The 15,755-nt window shown below is 33.9% G+C and overlaps 1 protein-coding gene across 1 annotated transcript in view; it reads left to right on the top strand.

The window, feature by feature from the left end:
• Nucleotides 1-15,755, top strand: part of KDM5A (lysine demethylase 5A) — a gene marked incomplete at its 5' end in the record, with an annotated part of 88,282 nt that overhangs the window by 34,333 nt on the left and 38,194 nt on the right. Inside the window, 6 exons of the mRNA XM_079142376.1 lie at nucleotides 1,677-1,858; nucleotides 3,599-3,761; nucleotides 5,015-5,134; nucleotides 8,163-8,357; nucleotides 14,668-14,849; nucleotides 15,608-15,732. Coding sequence (XP_078998502.1) covers nucleotides 1,677-1,858; nucleotides 3,599-3,761; nucleotides 5,015-5,134; nucleotides 8,163-8,357; nucleotides 14,668-14,849; nucleotides 15,608-15,732 — 967 coding nt within the window. The remainder of the gene's footprint in view (nucleotides 1-1,676; nucleotides 1,859-3,598; nucleotides 3,762-5,014; nucleotides 5,135-8,162; nucleotides 8,358-14,667; nucleotides 14,850-15,607; nucleotides 15,733-15,755) is intronic.

Below are 15,755 nucleotides of genomic sequence, written 5' to 3'. Positions count from 1 at the left end.
TTTTGTTGGTTTTGGTGCTGAGGCTTAAACTCAGGGCTTCATGCATGATTACAATGTGCTCTATCACTGAACAACCACTATTCAAATCTTAGATATCCTTGAAAGCTTAATTCAGGTTCTTCCTTTTCCATGATATTTTCTTAGTAATCCAAACCCATCATGACTACTAATTTATTGTCCCCTGAAGAACTGTATAATTTACACTTATGTCTGCATTTGGAATTTAATATATATTGCCTTGTACTGTAACTTTTTTGTATGTAGACCTCATCTCTTCAACTAGATGATTTTTTTCAGCCAACCAGGTGTTTAACCAACCCCCCCCCACAAAAAAAAAAATCTAATAGTATCTGTTGAAATCCTTTTATCTTTCTTTTTATCTTCTTTTTAATTTTAGCCTATTGGGTAGAAATTGTATCTCTCTATTATTTATTTTTGTAGAAAAGCAAGGGCTATAGTCAAAGCATAAAGTGGACCACTATTACCCTTCCCACTGTCAATTTATACATTCCATTTCTATGGAAAAACAATCTCCAAACTACTTTATGCTGAAAGAGGGCGAAGTTGGGGGATCCTTGTTATTTCTTATTGAGTTCCTAAACTTTATTATTCTGTCCTTTATGACTCTTAACTATACCTTATAGTTTCTGTTCTCTTTGTGCTGCAGTTATGATTAATTTCCTCAAATCTTGTCTTCTCATTAACAAATCCTTCAACTTTTTCATTGGCTATTTAACCTAAGAATTTTAGAGAGACCCTGTCTCAAAATAAAAAAAAGAAAAGGGCAGGGGGTAAAGTGCCACTGGGTTTAATCCTCAATAACAACCAAACAAGGGCAATTGGATTCTCATTTCTGCCTCTGCATTCAGTGTCTTGTCACATACCATGTTTTCTCTGGAAAAAACACACTGCTGCAAGGATTTTAGTGAAAAAGGCAACTAACATCTTAGAATTATTATGAAAATTGTTTGACTTCATGAATTCTCTGATCCCCACTTTGAAAACTGCTCTGCATGTTGTATGCAGGGGTGGGTGTTTGAAACTCAGTTCCGCAGTTATATTCCATTAGGTACCCCCAAGAGTACTCTGAGAATAACTTTCTTTTCCATTCTGGCATTGTTTCATCTGTATTTATAAACTGGGAATTCCCCTTTCTTTCAAGTTTAACCATGAATCAAGTTTCTTAGTTACTGTTATAATCCATCCAATCTTTATAGAAGTGTCTGTAGTGATGGATGATGTGACTTTCTGAATCTTACTGGCCTTCAGTTTTTGCCACAAATTCATGATTATGCATCTTCTTGTGTTTTGTAACGTAGCACCATTCAGTACATATGATATGAACATTTTGGGAACTTACGCCACTGGAGATAAACTAGAACTATAGTAGTGACTTGTTAAAATGGGTCTGACACTATTTCACTGATAGACTGGAGCTTTGCTCATATGCTTAGATTAAACTAGAGGAATCTGAAATAAAGGAAAATCTAAATAGAGCCTAGAAGAGAGAGAGGATTAAATATATAGCTAGATTAATTATAGGTGATAGTAGAATAGAGTCTATGGACTAGATTATGGTAGACGTCATAAAATACTTCCTATTTTGAGAAAATTCTCTTGAGATTTCTATTGAGCTCTCATTTCTTATCTTTCTTTTACCATTTTTCTTTTTTAAGGAATATGCACTTTGTGGTTGGAATTTGAATAACATGCCTGTCCTGGAGCAATCTGTTCTTGCACATATTAATGTGGACATTTCTGGTATGAAGGTACCATGGCTCTATGTGGGAATGTGCTTCTCTTCTTTTTGCTGGCACATTGAAGATCATTGGAGTTATTCCATTAACTACTTGCACTGGTATGTATTGTCTTCAATGTAGCATATGTACTTAGTGATATTTTTGAGGCATGAGTGTGGTGGGCATCAAATCCAGGGCCTTGCACAAGCTGAGCAAATGTTCTACCATTCACCTATACCTCAAGCCCTGATAATTATTATTCTTTTTAAGATTTAATAATAGTAGGTAATGTATTAGGAGAACTGACTTCAGAAGTATTTTCTACCTAAAAGTAGGATAGTGTATAGGGGAGAAAAGGAGATGTGTCTCAGGACACTGTCCCCTTTTAAAGTATGTGGACATAGTTCAGCCTGAAGTTTTAGCTGAAATGATGGTTATTAGGTGCACATGACAATTATTTTGATATCTTTTTTTTTTTTTTTTTGGTGGTACTAGCGCTCAAACCCAGGACCTCATACATGTTAGAAAGGCCCCATACCGCTGACCTACATCCCCAACCCAGTTTTGGTATATTTTGATATGCAAAAATATGATTAAAATTTATATAATTTTGAGATCTGATTAACCTTTAGTAGTTGAAATATTCAAATGTTTTTCTTTATAGTAGCATTTCTTTCAAAGTGCCCAAGTTACACATGCAGTCATTCAATTTATTTGCTGAATTTTTTTGTATTGCACAGCTTTTATTTGTTTACCTAGTTCCTTGCCTACTATTTTGATATCTTTTTTAAAATTTTTAAAAAAAATTGTTAGGTATAGATGAACACAGTACCTTTATTTATTTATGTGGTGCTGAGGATTGAACCTGGTACCTCACTGGGCAAGCACTCTACCACTGAGCTACAGCCACAGCCCTATTTTGATATCTTAATTAGATGATATTTTTGTCTTCATTTAGAAGATAGTACTTGGATGGCAGCATACAGTGAAAAACTGGTATTTTTCTTGTTCTACTTCATTGCTGTGCTGGGTAGTGTGATAACTGCTGGCCACATGTGGCTACTGAAATTAATTAAGAGAAAGAAAAATTAAAAATTTACTTCAATTGCAGTAACTACTTTTGTGAAAGTGACTAGGGGCCACTGTATTGACCATCACAAACAATATTTTATTATCACAATAAGTTTTATGGAGGACAGTTGTGGTCTGGAGTCTTGTGAATTGTGTGAGGATTAAGAAATACAACTGTTCTGTAAATGAATTGACTAATTCATTTCTTTGGTGTATGACTAATTAGTATTCTAAATGAACTCTAGTGTACTAAAATCTAGTAGATCAAGGATGCCATGTTTTTGGTTCATAAGGTTTTCATGGTTTCAACAAATTCCTATTCTTGGCTTTTTCTTTGGATAACAAACTTAAATAAATACATAGAAATAAATTAAACTTACAGGTATTCTAGAAATCATTTACTTTTTATTTTGATTATTGTGGGGAGAATAGGAATGTCCAGTGGACCACTGAATCAAGACAGCTTGTCATTATCATGTGGAACAGTGCTTTTCATGTAGTGTCTTTCCTGTTCAAAGATACTATTACTGATCTTCCTTAAAGAGTTCATGTCCTTGGAGTTGTTCCTATAATAGTTATGATAAATGTGCACCTACCTATTCATATAGTCTTGCCCTACTTCCTATTGTAAACAATAGAACTAATTTATGAGGTGGTTATCAGGATTCAGGGCTTTAATCTGGCTGTGGAATGAGACATAGTTCTTGATAAATTAGTGGACTGATTCAGAGACCCTGCCTTCGTGGATACTGTGCTCTACCTGACTAACAAGTTATTTCATTTGCTAGGGGGGAGCCAAAGACATGGTATGGTGTGCCATCTCATGCTGCAGAACAACTGGAGGAGGTGATGAGAGAGTTGGCACCTGAGTTATTTGAATCTCAGCCTGATCTCCTACATCAATTAGTCACCATCATGAACCCCAATGTGCTAATGGAGCATGGTGTGCCTGTGAGTTTTTGTATCTACCTTCAGTGTTTTTAAAGTTATTTTAGCTCTTGATTGGATAGAATCACATTTGTTTTGTAACTGGAAGTGAAAGATTCTGTCATTCCTAGCTAAATTAGGGAAGAACTTATTTTGTAAGAAGGGATGTTTTATTTTTATTTTTTTATTTTTTTGGAATGCTTGGGATTAAACCCAAGGCCTCACATGCTAGGCAACCACTGAACTTCACTCCCAACCCAGAAGGAATATTTTGAAGTATGAATCATACTTTATATATAGCTACGTATTCAAACAGCCTTCTGTTTTCAGTAAACCATTTTTTTCCTGGTTTGAACAAAAATCTCATTTTCTTTATTATTGCTATTTAGCTAAGATACAGGTATTTGAAGTGTTAGCTCTACTAAGTCTTACCCTTATTTTTTAATATAAAGATTTAACAACTTTTAATACATGAGATAATGAAGTAAAATATACTATGAATAACTTTTCTCCTTTACATTTGTTTTTAAAAATGATTCTCAAATTACCAAAACCTGATAAAATGTAAATAAAATGTTTGCTACATAAAATCAAATATTTGTCTTAACTTTAATGAGAAAAGTAGATTAACAGTCTTAGGGTTACTTTGTCCCTAAAGTGAATTTATAATAGAATCTGTGATTTTTCAAGACACACATAGTATTGTAAAACAAAGTAAGATTCAGGAAAACTAACTTGGGGATTATTTCATAATGTATAGTGTATCAGTTTCATAATGTATCAGTTTCCAAAAAAATCATGCAAAGGTAGTAGAAAATTTAATGCTTTCCTAGTATTTACAATACATGAATAAAAGCATTTCTCTAAATGGTAAAATATTTATTAGGTTAGAAGACTAGTCATTCAGTGAGAGTAACATTTTCTCTTTGAGAATTTCTTTTGGTTGCTAACTATTATAAATTATAACGTATTATTAGTGACTTTTAAGAAGGTAGAATTCTGTTTCTTTTTTTTTGTGTGTGTGTGTGGTGCTGGGGATCGAACCCAGGGCCTTGTGCATGTGAGGCAAGCACTCTGCCAACTGAGCTATATCCCCAGGCCTCTAGCTTTTTCTTAAACTCTGATGTTATTTCTGATATGTCTTAAGATAATGCTTTATTTTTTTTAGGTTAGAAAGTGCTTCTGGATCTGTCTGACTGATAAAATCTTGTCTCTTTCTTGTTACTTTTCTTTTTTCTTTTTTTTTTTTTGTATTCCTGTTCCCAATTTGCATTTAGGTGTACAGGACCAATCAGTGTGCTGGCGAGTTTGTTGTGACATTTCCTCGTGCCTATCACTCTGGATTTAACCAGGGCTACAACTTTGCTGAAGCTGTGAACTTCTGTACTGCTGACTGGGTCTGTTCTATAGCAAGTGGCTGTTGTACGTCCACTAACACCCCTATAAAATGCAACTTAGTTGCTGTATTTGCTTAACTGGGTTCTGGGTGGTGTCCATGAATATTTCAGTATAGATGAGTGGCTGTTGTAATTTAAAAGTATAGATTTCATCACATTATTTGGAAGAGTTTTTGGCTCTTTACTTCTCATGTTTATTATTTTTTCCATTCTGTTGAACTTCAGATGGTCAGTTGATTGTTTTCTGAGGGAGTATATAGCTCCTTTAGCTTTTGCTTTATCTGAGCACTTTGGAATCTTAAAATGTGTAAATGATAATGCCAGTGATTACTACTTTGCTTTTGTTTGAGATAAATGTCAAACATACTTCATGCCTGTAATCCCAGCAATCCCTGCTGCTCAGGAGGCGGAGGCAGAAGGATCAAGAGTTCAAAGCCAGCCTCAGCAAAAGCGAGTCACTAGTAACTCAAAACTCTGTCGCTAAATAAAATATAAAATAGGGCTGGGGATGTGACTCAGTGATTGAGTGCCCCTGAGTTCAATCCTTGGTACCAAAAACAAAACAAAAGCAAACCATAATTAGTTATGGTTACATTATATTGATTGGGAAAAGACTGCGTATTTGTAATACCCACTGACTTAATTTTTTTTTTAGTGATGCAGGTTTTTTTTTTTTGGTGGTGGTACTGGGGATTGAACTCAGGGCCTTGTGCTTGCAAGGCAAGCACTCTACCAGCTGAGCTATCTCCCCAGCCCGTGATGCAGGTTTTTGATGCTTCTTAGTGTTATGGAGAAAATTATTAATAGTGGATCTCATATTTTCTGTTCTTACCCTAATTTATTAAATTATATGATTAACCATAGAGAGAATTTTTTGTTTTCTTGGCTAGTGAATAAGATGATATAAAGAACAGTATTATTTTATTTTAATTTGGTTTTGAGACAGGGTCTTGCTGTGTTGCCTTGGTTGTCCTCAAATTCCTGAACTCATTCTAGCCTCAGCCTCCAGAGTAGCTAGGACTGTGGGTATACACCATGGCTGCATTGTGAATAGTTGTTTAGTTCAGTAATTTTAAACTTCTTATTGGGCTTTGGAATAGTTTATCATGAATATGAGTAAATTTGGGTTTTGCCTTGGGTTTGAGATCTGTTTTCAAAAATTCAGCTAACATTTATTGACTGTTTTGATGTACTTGGTACTTGACTAGGTGAAGGGTAGGAAGCAGGATGATTCACATATGAGTTAGGGTTGGTTTCTGCCTTTAACATGTTCACTGTAACTGAATTTGATTTTGGGTAGCTCTTAATTTCACTGGACCTAAGTTTCTTACTGAGTATATAAAGATACTAATAAATTCACTTTATAATCTTAAGCAGGTCAAATGTTGTGGGTGAGGGTCCTTGATAATCTTTAGAAGAAGATAGTGATATAATGAAAAGTTAAAATAGCTTTATCTCTGGAATAAGGCAGTGGTACTAATTTTTATAAGCTGCAAAGAATAATTGTTTTATGTGAATTTCTTTTAATAACTAAGAACTATGAAAAACCTAGATTTTATTTTTGTTTATTTGTTGTTTTTTGTTGTTTTTTGCTGTACTGGGAATTGATCCCAGGACCTTATGCATGCTAGGCAACACTGTACCACTGAGCCACATCCCCAGTCTTAACCGTTTGGTTTTTCTTTTACTTGCTCTTGTATTGTAGTAGTGTGAGAAATGTTTAAAAATTAAACATTTAAGAATTAAGATATGAGGGCTGGGGATATAGCTTAGTTGGTAGAGTGCTGACCCTGCAAGCATAAGGTCCTGGGTTCAATCCCCAGCACTGCAAAAAAAAAAAAAAAAAAAAGAATAGAATTAAGATATGAAAGTTATATGTTGTTAATAGATGATATTATTCCTAATCATACATTAAAAATACATATTTTTGGAAGTGATTGTTTCTTTAAAGAGCATCCCTGATTCAGAGATAACCTCATACTCTTTGAGTCCTGTGATTCCTCTCTGCCTTTCTCAAAAGGAGGTGATTTGGAAGGTTTTTAAAAGTTCGTTTTCTTATTTTCTTTCTTTTACATTGTAGTTCCAAATACAAACAAAACAACTTTTAGCCATAGAAAAGAAGTAGAAGTTAGAATGGGTGTGCATGCTCATGTGTGTAGTGCGTTTAGTATCATACTTTGATTTCTAACTTGATCTTTGTAGAAATTTTCAGAAATTATCTTAAAGAATGAATTTTTTTGTTATTGCTGTGATTCTTTGTTTTGTGCTGTTGGGGTTCTAACCCACATCCTCGAGCATGTTAGGGCCATGCTCTTCCACTGAGCTATATACCTATTATTTACTGATTTATGAAAAGTGGTCTTTCGGCCATTTATTTCACTGTTATGGAAACAAAATATTTAATTTTATTATTTCATTTCCCTGTTTTGTCTTTCTGCCAGGCTGGTTGTTATTTAAAAGGATTTCTAGATGATTCTAGATGAGAAAATTTAAACTATCTTTTGCATTTTTTCTTGCAAAAATATAAAAAGTTAGTGTGGTTTGCTTAAGTAGTATTTCTCCTCTCTTTTTCTTTTCATTTCTCTTTTTTTCTTCTGGTAGCATTTGTTTGATACTTTTTTTTGTTCTAGGAATCTAAATACTTGTACTTAACCCTTTATGCCTGGAAATTTTATAATTCTTATTTATTTTTACAATATTCATATTTTCCTATAAGAATAGCCATGTTAGACTGGTCTAATAGAGTTTGCCACTTCATTATATGCCAAGGAACCCTGATTCTTGATACACATAATAAGCAGAAAAATAACTTGTTAAATCCAAAGTTTATCATCTCAGGTTATAGAAACTTTCTGTGGGATGGGCCTTTGAAATTCTAACTGGTTCATAGCAGGTTTATTTATAATTGCTTCTTAGATGGAAATTTTATTCTGTCTTATATTAAAAAGGAGAATTTGAAGGGTAAATAATGGTTCTATTCTGAAATATGTTATAAAAGTGATTTGATTTGGAAATCTCTCGTTTTTAGTTGCCTATTGGACGACAGTGTGTAAATCATTACCGCCGACTGAGGCGTCATTGTGTCTTTTCACATGAGGAACTCATTTTCAAGATGGCAGCAGATCCAGAATGTTTAGATGTGGGGCTGGCTGCTATGGTCTGCAAAGAATTGACTCTTATGACTGAAGAAGAAACACGTTTAAGGGAGTCTGTTGTACAAATGGTGAGTTTCCTGAACACATATCCTGTATGTTTTTCTTTCTTTTTTTTTTCCCTCCACATATCCTATAAATGATACTACTTATGGAATAAGAAAAAAACTGAACCTATGAAAAGAGTGGTTCACCTTTGTTCCCTTTAGATGTTGAACACAGAAGTCACTAATTTTGAAGATTTTATATTTTTATCATCTCCATTTTGTTTTCTTCACATTGAAAAGTCTTAGAAAACTTGATGTCATCATCTCTAGATTTTTAAAATTAGAATCCTATCAGGTAGAATTTCTTAGGTAATGTATTTATCTTTTAAAATTTTCTAAGCTGAGTATGGTGGTACATGCCTATAATCCCAACTATTCAGAAGGCTGAAGTAGGAGGATCATAGTTCAAGGCCAGCGTGGGCAACTTAGTGAGACCATGTCTCAAAATTTAAAAAAGGTTTGAGAGTATGGTCCATTGATACTTGCCTAGCATGTACAAAGCCTGGTTACCCATTCCAGCAAAAATCTAACATATAGTGTTATTTCTTTAAACAAGAAAATTCAAATTCTTTTTTTCCTCTGAGCCTTATATTGTATAATAGTTATATTTTTAGTGATTGTAGAGGGTCAGATTACATTAATCTGTCCTTCCCCCTTGTAAATAATTTAGTAATTTAATGAATAGGGAAGACTGAATAACCAAGGGTTAGGGCTTATTCTCCCCACCCTCCTTCCAGTACTGGATGTTGAAACATGGGACTCTTGCATGCTAGGTAAGTGCTCTACCACAGAGTTACATTCAGCCCTATTTAGAAATTTTGAGACAGGATCTTTTACTGTATTGTGCAGGTTGTCCTTAAAGTTGGGATTCTCTTGCCTCATCCTCCTGAGTATCTGGGATTACAAGTGTGTGCCACCGTCCCTGACAAGGGTTAGAATTTTGAATGCCTAGAATAAATGAAACATTTGAAACATTGAAATAAATGAGACAAATCTGTGTCATAAGCCTTATATTGGCCCATTCTCTGTAACCATTCCTAAATAGCTAGCCTGCCTCCCCCCTTTTTTTTTCCCTCCCTCCCCCCCACCTCTTTTAGTGTTGGGGATCAAATGCAGGGCTTCGTAGATGCTGGGCAAGTGCTCTGTCACTGAGCTGCATCCCATCTCTCCCTCCTGCTTCTGTAATGTTGCTCTTTCCTCTGTGCCTGATACTGTATCCCCACTTTTAAAACAGCTTTTTTGAGGTATAATTGATATACAGTAAATTGCATGCTTAATATATTCAATTTGGTAAGTTTTGAGTCTCTCTGTGCCCAAGAAACCATTGCCACTGTCAAGATCATGAATATATCTGTCACCTCTAAAAGTTTCCTCATGCTCCATACCACCCTACTCCAAACTACTAATCTACTTTCTTTAGGTTTTTATTAGTTTTGTATGAATTGAATTACATAATTCGTAAAATTTATGTTTTTGTCTTGTTCCTTTTTTTAAAAAAACAGGGTCTCACTATGTTTCCTACACTGGTCTGGAACTCATTGGCATGAGTGTTCCTCCTGTCTCAGGCTTCCAAGTAGCTGGGACTACAGGCATATGCCATTGTGCCCATTTATCTAGCTTCTCTCACTCTGCTTAATTTCTTTGAGATTCATCCATGTTGTTGCATGTATTTATAGTTGAGTAGTTTTTCATTGAGTGGATGCATCCCAGGTTATTCATTCACTTGTGAATAAACATTTGGATTGTTTCCAAATTTGGGCTGTTAAAAATTAAACTGCTCTAGACATTTGGATACAAAATTTGTACTGTGATATATGCTTTCCTCACTGATACTGGGTATGGTTAGGCTTTTTAGCTTTAGACATTCTGATAGGTTTGTAGTGGTATTTCATTGTGGTTTTAATTTTCATTTTCTTAATGTCTAATGATGTTTAACATCTTCTAGTATACCTATTTGCCATCTATTTATCTTTGGGGAGGATTCTCTTCAAATCTTTTGCTATATTTAGTAATTAAGGTGTTTTTTTTTTAATTGAATTTTCAGAGTTCTTTATATATTCCAGATACAAATTCTTTGCCAGATATGTGATTTGAAAGTATTTTTCCTAGGTTTGTGGTTTGACCTTTCCTTCTTTCTTTTTATATATATATATATATTTTTTTTTTTTTTTTGGGGGGGGGGCTGAGGATTGAACACAGGGACTTGTGCTTGCAAGGCAAGCACTCTACCAACTGAGCTATATCCCCAGCCCTCTTTTTATGTTAAAAAAAAATTTTTTTTTAATTTTTATTTTTACAAGACTGCATTTTGATTCATTGCACACAAATGGAGTACAACTTTTCATTTCTGTGGTTGTACACAATGTAGATTCACATCATTCATGTAATCATGACCTTTCCTTTTCTTAACAGTATCTTTTTCAAGTGTAGACATTCTTCATTTTTATGAAGTTCAGCTTAATTTTTTTTTAAGGTTTGGACGTTTGGTTGTATCTAAAACACCAACCCCAAAAGCCCAATCTGTGCCTAACCAAAGTCCCAGAGATATTTTCTCCAGTGTTTTCTAGAAGTTTTATAGTTTTAGCTTTCATATTAAGGTATTTGACTTATTTCAATTTAATTTTTTTAAAACTTTTTAGTTGTAGATGAACCCAATACCTTTATTTTATATATTTATTTATTTATATGTGGTGCTGAGGATTAAACCCAGTGCCTCACACATGCTACGCAAATACTCTGCCAATTGAGCTGCACCTACAGACCCTCAAATTTAGTTTTGTTGTGAAGTGAGGTATGGATCAAAGTTTATTTTATTGCATATATCACTTATACTTTCAAGTTCACTTAGGAGGATATTTGAGATCTCCTTTTTTAGGAGTTCAGATGTTTAATAGCTAAAAAAATACCCTGGTACGTTGTGCAGACATTTTATTTTTTGACATATGTTAGATGCTTACAGTAGAAGCCTGTTTTCCTTTGACTGAAATCAAGTTTTTTTGAAAGTAACCTTTCCGTTAGGGATGTTTGTTTAATCTTAAAATTAAGAAGTTTGTGTGTATTTCTAAATTTATTTCAAAAACGACTGATAGTATATATTGTTAGATTGGAAGGATCTCAAGAGGAATGAGTATAGGTTTAAGCTAAGTGAAAATACTATAATGATATAGTGATTTGGATCTGAAAAGTAAAACTGATATTTCACTACTTTTTTTGTAGGCATAAGTGGGAAAAATCTTAACCAGAATATAAAACTATATAGTAGAAGTAATATTACTACACAATATTTAAAGCTGATTATTTTAAGAAGTTAGGTTAGTGGACTGAATGGTTAGATTTGTTTTTCTAGTTGTTTCAATTACCTGTGATAGAAACAAGAAAAACACAAGATACATGTGGATTTTTACAAGAATTTACTTTTTTGAAGATGTATAACAATATGCTTGGTAGTTAATATTTTCACTTTAAAATATTGCCACTTTATACCTTTGTTCTCAAACATTTAATTTTATTATAATTTTTAAAAAATGGAATTTCTTTTTGTGGGAGTCTTAATTTTGAAATTTAAATATATTGGGTTGGTACTCATCTCATATTTCATTTAACCTGAGGGTTTTTTTTTTTCTTTTTTTTTTTTTTGTGGGTACTAGGAATTGAACCCAATGATGCTTTGCCACTGAGCTACATCCCTAGCTCTTTTTATTTTTTGAGGCAGGATTTCACTAAGTTGCTTAGGGCCTAAGGTGCCGAGGATGGCCTCAAACTTGGGATCCTCCTGCCTCAGCCTTTCAAGTCTCTGGGATTATAGGCATGTGCTACATGTGCTGCTGCGCAGCTAACCTGAGTTTTTAATGGTACATTATTTTTTTATTTTTCATAATTTGAATATATCACATTTCCTGATCCTCTACCATGTTATTTATGACACTTTCATCAAATTTCTCTATAAACCCTTTTCCTTTAAATTTACCTTCCACTTAAAACTTTGTTCCAGGTACTTAGTGCTGCCATTTCTTTGCACTATGCACTTTCCTATCTTGAGATGTGTCTTGCCTTTTTTTTTTTTTTTTTCCTGGTACCAGGGATTGAACTCAGGGGTATTCGACCACTGAACCACATCCCCTGCCCTATTTTGTATTTTATTTAGAGACAGGATCTCACTGAGTTGCTTCGTGCCTTGGTTTGAACTTGTGACCCTCCTGTCTCAGCCTCCTAAGCTGCTGGGATTACAGGTGTGTGCCAAGATGCCCAGCTATGTCTTTCCTATCTTGAGAGAAGTTTTCATTTTACCTTTTCCTAGTAATCTTCATGAGTGGTTTTCCTATGACCAGTGCTCTTATTTCCTGTTTATCCTTTCATCATTACCATCATTCTCCTTTCATCATTACCATCATTCTGTTCTTATCGTATTTTTGAAGTTCTGTAAGTTTACTAGTGGTAACTTTATTATCATCAATCCCAGTGGTTTTTTTTTTTTTTCCTTTTGTTTTCTATTCCCATTATCTCTTTATTGTACTATATATACTATATATTGTTTCTTTGGTTTCTTTTCCTAACATTTGCTCTACTCTTTTCTCCAGCCTCTTTGATCACCTTGCCATTACTTCTAATTATCTTTTCCCTCATCTCCTCAGCTGCCATCTGGAAATACCATAACTACTGCCAGCACCCTTTTACAAACTATTTTTTTTTCTTAGTTGTGCACTAAGTGCTAGGATCATGATATAAAAAGTTGGTGTGGACTTGACTTGTCCATTTCCCTCATAGTTATCTCTTATGTTATTTAAGGTTTTTGTTGTCATTTTGGCAGTGTCTCTTATTACACTTCTCATCCCTCTTTTTCCTTACTTCTATGCCATCCTGGTTCAATTCCATAATTTTCTCATCTGGATTATTTAAAATAGCCTTTTAATTTGTATCTCTAGCTTGTTTCTTTTTTCTTTCCTGATAATTTATGATTTTTCAAAATATATTATCAGAAATATAAACCTTAGAATATGTTAGAATGTATTGCAAGAAAAAATTGTTGGTTAGAAAATTTGAAGAAATGGGCAGTTAGGAAGATAACTATAGATAAGTTACTACATAACTTATCTGATCCCTTAATATCCTTATGCTAACGGTTAATCTCTAAAGTGTGAGGGACGTAATCTATAGCATTATCCAAAAAATAATTTTATGTTTAGGGTATCTTTTAGGATTAATAGTCCTTAAAGTATGTACACTTTGTGAAATGGTGTAGAATTGCTTGAAGCAACCAGAAATCTTGTTAGTAGCCACATTAATGTTTCTTGTTTGTTAGCTGTTCTGAAGCTGTATAAATTCTTATAAACTAAAAACTTCTGTGATTCATTTTGGAAAAATTGAAAACTTTGTTTTTAAAGAAAATAGTAAATGCTAGCTTGGGAAAATTTGAAGATAGGAGTATAGCCAGTAGTCAGTCTAGATTAATCAAAACCAAAATGAATGATGAAGGAACTAGATGGTCTCTGCCAGTGAAAAAATTATCAGGGTCCCACCTTGTTTAATGAAAAAAAAAAAATTGCTCTTACAGCAAAATTGGGTTTACAAGTACTTTGCGCAAATAAGCAGAAACCATAAAGGGAACTCTTGTGTAATAAATGGAAGTGTTGGTAGAATGCACTTCAAATGCTGTTACTTTCTGTTTGATTTGACTTTCTTCTGTTGACATCTTGTTGAAGTATTTTGATTTTCATAGTTCCAGTAACTTTATACTTCTTTGTCCTTACATATGTTTGTACACATCAGTGTTATCCTCAGATTACTAATTTATCTGGTTCAAATTATGGGAGCAGTAATTTTTAAAAAATCTTTTTATTGTTTTAAAGACAAAAAAAAAAAAAAAAGCACATAAAACTTGTGTTGTGTGTGTGTATCTTCATGAATTTATGTGGTAAATCTTTTCCTCAGCACTCAGTCAAGAAATAGAAGTTAGTCAGCTATCCCCAAAACTGAGAAACTTTATTTCTTGACCTGACAGCCTTACAGTTCTTAACCTCCCAGTTAAAATTTCCCTTCTCTCCTCCAAAAACTATCTTGACTTTTGTAGTAATTATTTCCTTGCATATCTTTATAGTTTTATCACTCAAATATATATATTCTGCAACAGCAAAGTTTTAAGTTTTGCCCAGTTTTAAAGATTCAGTCATAAAAAAAAAATAGTCATGGTTACTTTTAGGAAGTATTTTCATGTCATACCATTGTACCTTCCATATTTATGCCTTAAATCAGAGATATATCTGTAGAAAAATACAGCTTAAGTTCTTTGCTTTAAAAACTGGAAAGACTTGATCTGGTGACATAAATTATATTTCAGGGTGTCTTGATGTCAGAAGAAGAAGTGTTTGAACTTGTTCCTGATGATGAGCGACAGTGTTCAGCATGCAGAACAACATGTTTTCTCTCTGCTCTCACATGCTCCTGCAATCCTGAGCGGCTCGTATGTCTCTACCATCCAAATGATTTGTGTCCCTGCCCCATGCAGAAGAAATGTCTTAGGTATCCAAAAGTAACTTCTAAAACTGATATTACTTAAAACAAAACAAAAAAACAAATCTTAATGTTGTTCTTAGTCATTCCTTTCCTCAACCCTAAACTGCTGGTAATTTACTTTTTTTTTTTTTTTTTTTTTTTTTTGTACCAGGGATTGAATCCAGGAGGGCTTTACCACTGAGCCACATCCTCACCCCTTTTTATTTATTTTATTTTTAGGCAGGGTTTCACTAAGTTGCTTAAGGCCTTACTAAGTTTCTGAGGCTGGCTTTGGATTCTCGATCCTCCTGTCTCAGCACTGCTGGGATTAAAGGCATGTGCTACCATGCCTGGCTGGTAACAGCTTTCCTACTTGAGGATCACTCCTTTAAAGTTGGCCCTAAATGTCGCAGCTAAAATTAGTTTTTTTTACTAGTTAATTCCATATGTTCCTTAATTTTCTATACATTAAAACTATGGACTTGTTTTTGATTGTCTCCCTCTCTCTTTTTTTGAAACCCTTTATTATCCAGGCTGGCCTTAAACTTGTAATACTCTTGTCTCAGCCTCCTAAAAACTGGGGTGATAATCCTGCATTGCCACATCTGGTTCAGTTTTCTCTTAATGTGAACCAAGATTCCATTCCCCTGGCCATTGTACTTTACTTAAGCTGATTATACTTAAAATTTAATTTGTTTTTAAGTAATTGGATTTTGAAGTTTTTATTTGTGTGTGTATGTGTATGTCTGTGTGTTTCTTGATTTTTTTTTTTTTTTTTTTTGTAGATATCGCTACCCACTGGAAGATCTCCCTTCTCTTCTTTATGGTGTAAAAGTCAGGGCACAGTCCTATGACACTTGGGTCAGTCGAGTTACAGAAGCATTATCTGCTAACTTCAACCACAAAAAAGGTTAATTTTCCTTCTTTTGTATA

Source organism: Sciurus vulgaris, assembly GCF_902686455.1.
Source record: "Sciurus vulgaris genome assembly, chromosome: 5".
In the NCBI taxonomy this organism is placed as follows: Eukaryota; Metazoa; Chordata; class Mammalia; order Rodentia; family Sciuridae; genus Sciurus; species Sciurus vulgaris.
The sequence above is the reverse complement of the archived record's forward strand: the minus strand, read 5'-3'. Positions and strand labels throughout refer to the sequence as shown.